The sequence below is a fragment of the Rhea americana genome, unplaced genomic scaffold (genome assembly GCF_003343005.1).
Source record: "Rhea americana isolate MKP2758 unplaced genomic scaffold, rheAme1 scaffold_29, whole genome shotgun sequence".
NCBI classification, from domain to species: domain Eukaryota; kingdom Metazoa; phylum Chordata; class Aves; order Rheiformes; family Rheidae; genus Rhea; species Rhea americana.
In genome coordinates, this window is record NW_028186412.1 from 3,317,960 (window position 1) to 3,328,381 (window position 10,422).

General features: G+C 36.5%; 1 protein-coding gene across 1 annotated transcript; it reads right to left on the reverse strand.

Annotated features, from left to right (window-relative positions):
- Positions 1 to 522: 522 nt before the first annotated feature.
- LOC146593548 (collagenase 3-like) lies at positions 523 to 7,518 on the reverse strand. The gene is made up of 10 exons (XM_085309109.1): positions 7,381 to 7,518; positions 7,040 to 7,281; positions 5,440 to 5,588; positions 5,224 to 5,349; positions 4,165 to 4,326; positions 3,434 to 3,551; positions 2,630 to 2,763; positions 2,113 to 2,272; positions 1,259 to 1,362; positions 523 to 623 (listed from the first exon to the last, which is right to left on the reverse strand). Exons 1-10 carry the CDS (start codon positions 7,501 to 7,503, stop codon positions 523 to 525), a joined length of 1,419 nt encoding a protein of 472 aa, XP_085165235.1. The 5' UTR covers positions 7,504 to 7,518.
- Between the last annotated feature and the right edge of the window lie 2,904 nt (positions 7,519 to 10,422).

A 10,422-nucleotide genomic window follows, 5' to 3' on the forward strand; every position in this document is an offset into this window, starting at 1 on the left:
TGCAGTAGTCAGGTGTTATCCTGCTCAGGGTGTCACCAGGCACTCCAGACTTATTTTTTACACATCTGAATCCCCAGTGCTTTAATGGAAATTTTACAAAGAATTTAAGGATTAGTTTAAAAAGATAAAATTTCTGGGCTTATGAGTGCTGCTACTTGGGAGATGCTAAGAGATCCCTAAAAGATGTTAGAATACACAGATTACTGAGAATTAATAGTGCTTACGATTATGTAGGATGCATCCAGCATCTCACAGAGGAATCCAACTTTAATGCTAGATGAACTTTAAATGGTGTAATGCCCCTTGAAATGCTAATCATTTCTCTTTTCCTTTCCTATTAAGTTAATTCAGTTCCAGACTGACATACAGCTATATAGTTCCATATATACAGTATACATTTGGTGGTTGGTAGCTAGTACTTGTTCACAGAACCTTGTTTTCCTTTAATAAACCTCTATTTCTATAATATTATTTCCATGTACTACAAGCTGCTCCACAGCCTATAACATGCCCCTCAAGTAATTAGCACCAGAATATGGAATTAGTATGCAGGACACGGACAATTCTTTTGCTCCAGATGCTGTATTCAAACTGCAATGATCCATTGAAAAAGTAGAGATAACCTAGGGAAAAAGAAAATCAAAATGAGTTAACTCTGAGAAATCTGTGGCATTAAAATTATCTTTCAGATAAAATTTGTCCTGTTTTGATTTTTGAATGACTTTGTTAAATGCAATATTTAAGTTTTTAAAATTCTAAGCTAAATTTTCACAGGTCCTCATTCCATTYGACAAACCTGGATCAATGTTTTAAAACAACTAGTATTTTAATCCAGTGTCAACCTCTGCACTTTTATGTATCATTTGCTTAGGAAAATCTAGATTGTACCTGTTAATGTTTAATTCTCTGACTTGGAAATACTAGATAGGAAGAGTGGGACTCCTTTAAAGAATTGGAAAGCAAGGGTCTGCATTTGAAGGAAAGGATTCATTATAATATTTCTGTATTAATTCTACTACTTAAACGGCCTAAGCAAGGAAACAGGTMTCCTTTGGCTTCTCACATACATATATCTCCAGAGTTTATAGAGAAAGATTTTGCCAGAAGGCACTTTTGATCAGAAGCCTTGTTCAGTCAAGAGCATAAGTGTTGATGTCACACAAATCAAAATTAGAAATGACAGAATGTCCCACCAAACATTAATCTCAAGTTTCAGGCATAGCTAATGGTAATAAAGCATCATTATCAGACTATATACCATTTCTTTGATAGACTGCATCCACTCTGTCACCAATTCCTGGGAATTCTTCCTCTATCAGTCTGGGGTAGCCTGTTTCCATAACCTCTTTCTCTTCATCATAACTATATTAGACATAAAAAAAGAAAATGTAAATTCAGAGGATTTAACAGCTTAGGAGTTTCAGTCTGTTCCCTTCRTATGCTTGAAGTTACTCATGTCAGGAGCAGGCAGCAGCCATTAGATATCTAGGGCAATAATGAATCTCAAGTCAAKAAGTAGAGCACCCTTACACCAAAAATACAATCCCTAAAAACACCAACCCAATAAAAGTATGTTTTCAAAATTGAGCTATAAACTATGTCTTTTAAGGAGATGATTGTACCAGGACTTATTGGCACTACAAGCCTACGCTGARGGTGTTTGGCACAGAGGTACTGGGAAGGGAAGGTAGCATCTTTCTTAATGATTTATCACYAACCTGGATATAAGTCCTATTCACAACCAACAAAAACAGCCAACATAAGGTAGTATGAATGTTTTGTTCTCTCGGATTAACATTAAAAAACCATTTTGTGCCACACAACCAACTGAAGGACGCAAGGAGGGAACTCTGTCCATGTTATAAACTCTCCTGGAATGGAGCAATTTGTTCTCCTTTCCTTTCCGTCACATTTATGTKTTAAAAAAAGGCTTGCTAAACTTGCCTTTATAACATATTCCGCAGAACTGTAGCATTTATGATGGCCGCAGACTGGTAAAATGTGACCCACAACGAAGTGCCTAATTTGAAATATCCTGCTGATCTTTTGGCACTTCTAGACAGATTATGACTACAAAAATTAAAAAGAAGCACCAGCTTGTCTCCATCTTACCTCCAGTACTTATTTCCAGTAAAAAAGAGAGTCTTGCCAGTGTCTTTAACGTGGACAGCTGCATCTATTCTTTTCATTTCTTTTGGGAATCCCATTTCATATATCTTTTTAGGAAAGCCTTCAATTATGTCATAACCATTCATAGCCCAGACTTTCTTTCCTGAAAATAAGAACAAAGTATGCATTAATATTTTGTAAAAGCTCACCTTTGATGATAGGGTAAAATGAGGATGCCATAATCCTTATTTTCATATCACTAACAGATTCTTAGGCTGTCTTCTCATCTGCATTGTATTAAACAATTTATGCTAACTGTGATCCTAGACATCTGAGCTTAATTGTATACCTCCTAATCCACTCAAAATTTTGTAGTTTTGCATGGGCTGAAATCAAAACAAGTTGTTTTTTGAGCAGGAAAGGAAGGATTTTACATTCTTCTGTTGAATGCTTTTCCATTGCTAATTGAGCTTRATTGAAAATCTGATTTTTTCTGCCAACAACAAAATAAAAGACTTACCCTTAAACATGAACACRAGATCTTTGATGGGRTTTTCATAAGCTGCATCGATTTTATTTGGAAGCTCTGGCCAAAATGATTTAAGTAACACCAGYTCTGCATCAACCATCTGAGGGTGCAGTCGCCAGAAAAACCTAGTTTAGAAGAAGAAAATACATTGTATATTCCTTATCATGCTACAGAATGACAATATCTTTGATGTTATATTAACAATTAGTTAATGGTGAATGACTGTTTTTTCCATAACAGACAACATTATCAGTACCTAGGGCCACTAATAGGCTTGTCCTTTCCTTCTACTCACTGAGCTGCAGACCATTTCTGTCACTTACATTGTGATCATCTTAAAACAAAAGTTTGAATCTTTTGTTCATTAGGCTAAGAAGAGAAACACTGCTGCCTTTTGTAAGCTTCTGAATGAAGTATAACTTCATTTAAAGAAATGTTAGTAGAGTTCTGCGTATTGAAGAAAGCCCTGTGAAATGAAGAAGGTGTAGCAATAGGGTCAGCATATTCAGCCACATCAGCTTCACTTCATATTACATGACGTCAAGTCTGCAATTGCATTATAAATCTTGCCTAAAAAGATATACTGTGTAGAATCTTAAAGCAGCTGTATTGATTTGTGATCTGTTTTATTTATATCTGTTAAAAATGAGTAAAAAAAGTGAAATGATGTTTTTTCTTGCTTAAATTTTACGCAGTATTTTCTAGACAGGTACTTCTTTCATTTATCTGGTCATGTACTGTACACATCCAGCATATTCYATATACACAATAGCCATAATCTGTCAGCCTCTTTACCTGTCTTTGAAGATAAGCATTTCTCCACGAAGTTCTGTTATTGCATCAAGAGATAATTCTGCATCACATTTCTCCGGCGTTTTTGGATGTTTGGGGTTTGGATCTCTGTCTCCAGCACCTGCAACCATATACTATGATTTAGATTTAATATCTTTAATTGCCTTTCTGTGGATCATAATATTGAATAGGAAATGGAAGAGTTTCCAAACACCAAGCATAATAAGCAAATCATTTGTACTGGAGAAAGTCTGTTCTCCCTTCCTACCTTTCCTTTAGCCTAAATACGTTACTGGATTTACAGTTCAGCTGTCCTGCAAAGATGTTAAATGGACTTGCTTCCTGGACCCTAAGYTTTGAAGATCCCCAAAATTTTCTTCTTTCCAGGGTGAAACATTGAAACTTAAACATTTCTRTTTCCCCTGTTAGATTCTGTTTTACTTTCTCTTTCGAAACACCTTGAAAAGCATCAGACCTCTTCCCAACCCCTCCTGAAGGAGAAAGCATAACTATCAACTATGCTCTGCAATGTTGTTTCCTGTTTTTTCTCTCTGAACTATAAAATCTAAGCATCTTCTATTCCTAAAATCTGGTTGCCAATAATCCAGCGACTTGGTCTTAATCAGTTGTGATTGTGGCTATTGAACATCTACAGTTCTTTGACAACTGTGTGGTGTATCTGCAGCAGGTTATAATGACACAGGAAGTATATATATTTTATTATACAGACTTACCATAGAGTTCTTGGATCCCTTGAACATCATCATCAGGAAGCACAAAACCGTTTTTTCCAGTATATGTGTAAATAGGAAACATCAGAGCTCCAGGGTCTCTGGAGTGTTCAAGCCCGAGCGAATGACCAAATTCATGGGCAGCAACAAGAAACAAGTTATACCCTACAAGAGATCACAGTAGAAGTGAATGTATATCTCCCTGTATCAATGGAGTGGACTTGGACTAATCAATCAGTCCTAACACTGTGCCTTAACACATGGGAAAATAAAGGAGAGGAATGAAGAAACAGAAAAATAATGTGTGATTGCTTGTTTTATTTCAGGCTACTGCTAGTTTTGCTTCAATAAGGGCCTAACCAATTCAGTATCTCATAGAAGGTATTCAAAGTAAGTCTTATTTGACAATGTCCTTCCGTAGCCACCTGTAGATTCCCTTAAATTTCTTAACAACACTGGAAAGCTCTAGAGTGAAGCCTTAGTCTCACCCAAATCAAGAGAAGTTTTGTTGGGAATGTACCTTCAGTGGACAGCCCATATTGTTTTCAGCATTTGCACCAGTCAGATGTAATGCTTGGAGGGTGAAATACCACAGTACTGAAAATGTAGTGTTTTGTTCTGTTAAAACTCTTTTTTGGATAAGTAAGGTGAAGAATTTTCATATTAGATACAAGAAGCTGATTTGCAGGTGAGATAAATATATGCATACACACACATACACACACACACATATATATACACGTATATGTGTGTGTGTGTGTGTGTGTGTGTGTGTGTATGCTGCCCTTGAGCTCAGTGAAATGACAAGCTGACAGAATTTGACAGAACTCCGAGTTCCCAAATTGCCTTGTTTGCCAAGCTTTTTAATCACCTCTACTTAGGAAGTGATGCTAGGTAGGTGTTTCACTCCTATTTATGACTGGAGATTAAAAGTAGCCTCCTAAAAATAGACAGTGAACATTTATGAACAGTAAACAGACAAAACAACCYGCTCATAAACATCAAAGAGGTGGAAATTGCCCCTTTAAAACCATTTCAAACAACCTCTGGAACTTATGTTACCTCTGGAATCATCTGACCAAGTTTCATCATCATCAAAATGGGCATCTCCTCCATAGTCTGGACCAGGAGGGAAAGCATGAGCCAGCAAGCCAGAAGGGCCATCAAAGGGGTAAAAGTCACCATGTTCTATAAAACAGCAATCAAAAGAATGAAATCAATTATATGTCATTTTATTAAAATAATAATGATATAACAATAATATGAAAAGTTTGTTACCTTTAGTCCCAAAGGAGATCATGATATCAGCTGTTCCACTCCGTATTCTAGTAAAGTTAAGTGGTGTCACATCAGACCAAACTTTGAATGCTTTTTTGAAAGCTCTGTCTACTTCAGCACGGCTCAAATCTGGAGTGTAATTCATAATTCTATCAAACAGATTAATATCTCCAGTTAAATGGTGTAGATTGAAGCAACTTTGTAATACACTTTTATGAGACTGTACACCTAATTAACAAGGTGTTGCTTGTTTCCTCCTTATAGTCTTATCTGAAAACAAAGAGCTGGGCAGCTGCCTATAACATTCCAAATGATAAAATGACCATTTCCATTTCCATCAGAATCACTCAGAGACTTCTGAAATGAACCAACAGCTTTTTGTAGTTGCTTTTATATGCACCAGAGGATACAGAAAATGACAGATGTACTCTGTATTAAGTCAAACTATATCAGTAACTTAAAAGTTTTTTTATGCCATATAAAATATCTCATGACCTTGACTTCCTGGAGAGGCAAAACATGATCTAAAGTGCTTTTTGTGGACATGGAATCATCAGTATAAAAACAATATTTATTACCAGCTACTGGACTGATATCTCAGACAGAGATTTGTGTGCTCATGTTTGCAATTTGCTAAAGAAATTCAGACAGGAAATGGTCAAATTCTCTATCAATAATCACAGATATTTAGAGAGAAGGAGCTAGCATATGATTTTGCAGCATCATAGCTTCCTAGTGCTAACCACCTGAGGACATGGTATGGGGATTTGTGTGACCTGCACAGATCAGACCTGCATGGAAAGTAGTCACCCAAACCCCTTTTAGTCAATAGAGAGAAATAGGTACATTCAGGACATGTTCATCCTAAAGAAATGTCTAGAATATCGGTCCATTTTCTCCCTAGAAAAGCTTGTATCTTTTCACTATCTGTCAAGGAAGTTARGGTGACCAAGGTTTGATTTTAGGCGAGATAATTGCCATCCTCTTAGCGAGTACTGCGAGGGCCAGGGTGGGCTGGAGCTCAGAGCTGGGTGCCCTGAGGGCACTCTACAGCAGTGGCACTCCCACTGCAGCTGAAGAGCCCAGGTCTGTACTGTGAAACGAAAGATGGACAAGGGTCAGTCCTTGACTTCACAGCCATGTTGCAGACTGGTTTGCGTCTTCACTGCTTTGGGATAACTCCCTCTATAGCGGATTTGTTGTGAACAGACCTCACCAAAGCACTCCCAACACAAAACCATAACCCATCCAAGATTAAGTGGTTTGAGGATCAGTGGTGAAGTGCACGTGCTCCATCCCCACCCTTCTTTCATTTAGCACCATAGATGTACCTAGAGTATGCACAGGTGGGCCAAACTAGGAGTAAGCAGCATGCTATGCATCTATCTATACCARGTTTCCCACAAAAACAAATTACAATGGAAAAATATGTATTTATTTCCTTGAGCTTTGGCTTAGAACCATAAAGATTTTAAACTCCCATATGAATCTTGTCAAACTTCAATGTACCCTTCTCCCATAAACTTCATATACTGAGCTATCCACTGAACAAGGTAACTGGATAAAAGGCACAATAATACTCAAAATGCCATGCTTTTACCTGTATGTCAAGTTAGTTTTTGACCATTTGAGTTTTCTAGGGAAAAAGTTATATTCCCCCACATCTGGGACACCACATCTTGGTTGCTGCATCAGCTCATATGTTTCTTCATCTAATTTTCCAGTCACCTCAAGGCCAAAAAAAGCTTGCATTTCTCGAAGTTTAGATGCCACTGTGTTGGCACTCTTTCTCATTACGCCAGCAGGATTTGGACGGAGATCATAGTGAGTCCTGAGATAGTGCTAARAAGGGAAAAAGAAGCAATAACCCTAGTTTCCAAAGAACAATTGTAACTATACAACTTACTATAAAACATGCAAATTAGTTATTATATACGGTACCTCTGCAAACTGAAGATCTTTCTCTGTGAATTCATGGCTATCTTCAACGGGAATAGGGATTGTCAGGCAAAATGACAAACCCAACAAGAAAAAGAAAACAGCTGAGAGTCTTGATTGCATCATGATGGATTTCTGAAGTTCTGATGTTTTAGAGAGTAGTTACCTTTACTTTTATAGTCCCAAGTCAGTGAGTCATCACTTAGGGACAAGCTAGAACTTCCTTGTCACTGAAAGTAAACATGCTTAGACAGCTACTTTTTGTTTCCCTCCACAATGTGGTTTAGGCATCTGTTGTCCCACTGAGGGCTCTGAAACTATATCTTCATATAAACATGGTCTTGGAATATTTATGTAGGTTGTGGGAAGAAATGGATAGAAACAAAGTGCTATTTTGATTATTTTGCAATAACTTACACTGGCTTATTTCTTTTCTCCTCTGTTAGAATAATTGTTTTTCTATTATTTGACAGGTGAAAAAAATATTTAACAAGATTTATGATTTTTTGGGGTAAAATAATGCAACTTTTCAATAGTTACACTAGTTCAACTGCAATCTTTACCAGCAATAATAGTTCAAAAATACTTCAGTCATTAATAAATATTGCTTGGCTAGTAAGAAATAACATTATGGAGTATATAATAGGATACTACATTTCCTTGTTTCTGTAAAGAAATATAACTCTAAAGCTTTAATACAAATTTTACTTCAGTGATCCTTAAAGAGACGTCCTACCTACTGCTCAGAATGGATTACAACTTCAGATGTACCAGAAACATTAAAAATGGGGAAATAGTTTTGAATATCATCCACTTAGAAATTTCTTTGATTATTTGTAAACCAGGTCATGTAAAGTGACCAGTTGATAGACCTTGTCTTCCTTTAAAAATGTGAATTTAAGTTACTTTACAGTGGGAGCACAGCCACAGATTGATGAGAAAGCTACTGGTGTGAGAGGGGCWCTCTAATAGCTATAGCTAGACAATGAATCTGTGTGTTACTGAATGGCAAAAATATGTGATTTTCATTTACAAGGTGGAAAATAAATGCCATAAATTCAGTATTATGACAGGCATAGATGTTATTATACATACATGTATATTAAAGCTCACAGTTGATTTCTGTCTCCYTAAGTTACTCCAATCTCACCTGCTGCTAAGTTTTGTATCATATCACATACCTACRGGTGTGGAGGCCAAGGGGAGGTGCTATTTCAGCTGAATCACTGAATCAGCCTTTCCCTTATGTGGAGACTGTTCCTGATGGAAAAAACTCACCCGGCTTTCTGATACACACCATGCTACAGTGAACGTCACCTTGTTGACACAACAGGAAGCAGACAAGAATCAGTGAAGCTGAATGAGTAAAAGCTCAATTTGTTACTTGAACAATATTAGCCTTTATCTTATCATGACAAATAGCAAAAGCAAACAAAGCTGGAGGAATTTGGCAGTTAGGCTATTTCTACCTCACTGCCCATCTCAGCTGGTGCTAACTACGGTTATACCAATGAGGGGTAGATAACATCTGTTAAGACATCTGGAAATTCTCCTCTACATTGCCAGCTCTGGTATTTTCTATATTCATTCAGCAATGGTGTTGTAAAGACATTAATTATCTTTCTTCTTAAAAAGCACTGTGCGCTGAAGTGTGTGGGAAGAACATTGCATCCATATTGTTGATATTTCTGCCATACTGCACTACCTGCAAATGCAGACACAGCCATTYTCACCAGTGCAAGGCCAATAATTATGCATACATCTTATTTCTTTCCTTCCAACATCTCTCTATTGATATTTGTAGCATCATTTTCATTAGTGTTAAGAGGGCATGCAGCAAGGAGAGATTACGGTGAATTTTGCTTGCTTTGTGTGGGGCTAAGAACCAATGGCTCTGCCTCGTCGTGGTTTCAGTGGTTGTAAGAAACACTTTCCTGAGACCTTGTATCCTCCATAACTGTGAAGCTATGAGTTTCACTGCTCTGCAGAGCAGCAGCAAATGTGTCTCAGAAATCTGTAACAATAAATAGCTTAAAGCTCTACAACAAAAATTCCTGTGAATTCCAAATTCTCTGAAATTAGCTTTCTTGTGCCCAAAGGAAAATAATTGTATATCACCATTTGTATATCACTGCAATCTTCCAGGTTTAAATAGAAGCATTTCTTTCTGTCAAGCCTTTACACCATTACTCTTTTGCAGCTGTGATGCTGGTGTCTTTGCTTTTGCAATAAAAGAATTAATTTTCTAACCAATTGTTCCTGTAAAAACGTGATCAGTTCATCAATGTTTACAACAGAATTATACCAAATTATTCCTAAATGGTTGCAGGTGGAGATATAGTTTAGCTACCTTGTAATTAAAGGTTAAGTCAAATAATCAGACACAACATTTGAATGATAAAAGTGAAGAGCAGAAAGAATTTATTTAGCTAGGTACAAGAGTGACATTATAGACTGTAGAATAGTGCCCCAAGAGAAATTTGTATGCAAATTCTTTTGAAAACTTTGCCCTTTACAGAATTGTTTTAAGATATTTCCAAGGAATATTTGAATAATTGGACAATGTAATTATAAGGTAAAAATTACAAAGGGAACAGTTTTTCTCCAAACATCTTATTAGATTTGTGTAGGAAGAAATGTGTGCAAAGATAGGTCTTTTTCTATTATAAGACAGCAAAACAAATAAACAAGTGAAAAGACAGCTTAGTGTTTTGAATAGATTATTTATGTGAGTAGAAAAATGTAGAAAAAGAAAGGAAAAGGGTCTGTAATTATCTTGTCACAGGTATTAAATAAAAATACTAAAATAGAATTGATTTCTGAAAGACTGTGTGTAATGACCCATCTAAGAGTAGACTATGGTTGAATCTTGTGTTCTCTGTACATTTAGTTTATTCCTTTGGGAGCTTTGGCCGTGCAAATATACATGATCCAATATGTTTGCTTACTCATTTTATTATTATTTCTATTTATATTACACTAGTGGCTAGAAACTCATATTGAGGCACAGACTTTTTTATGCTAAATACAAATTGAAGAGACACT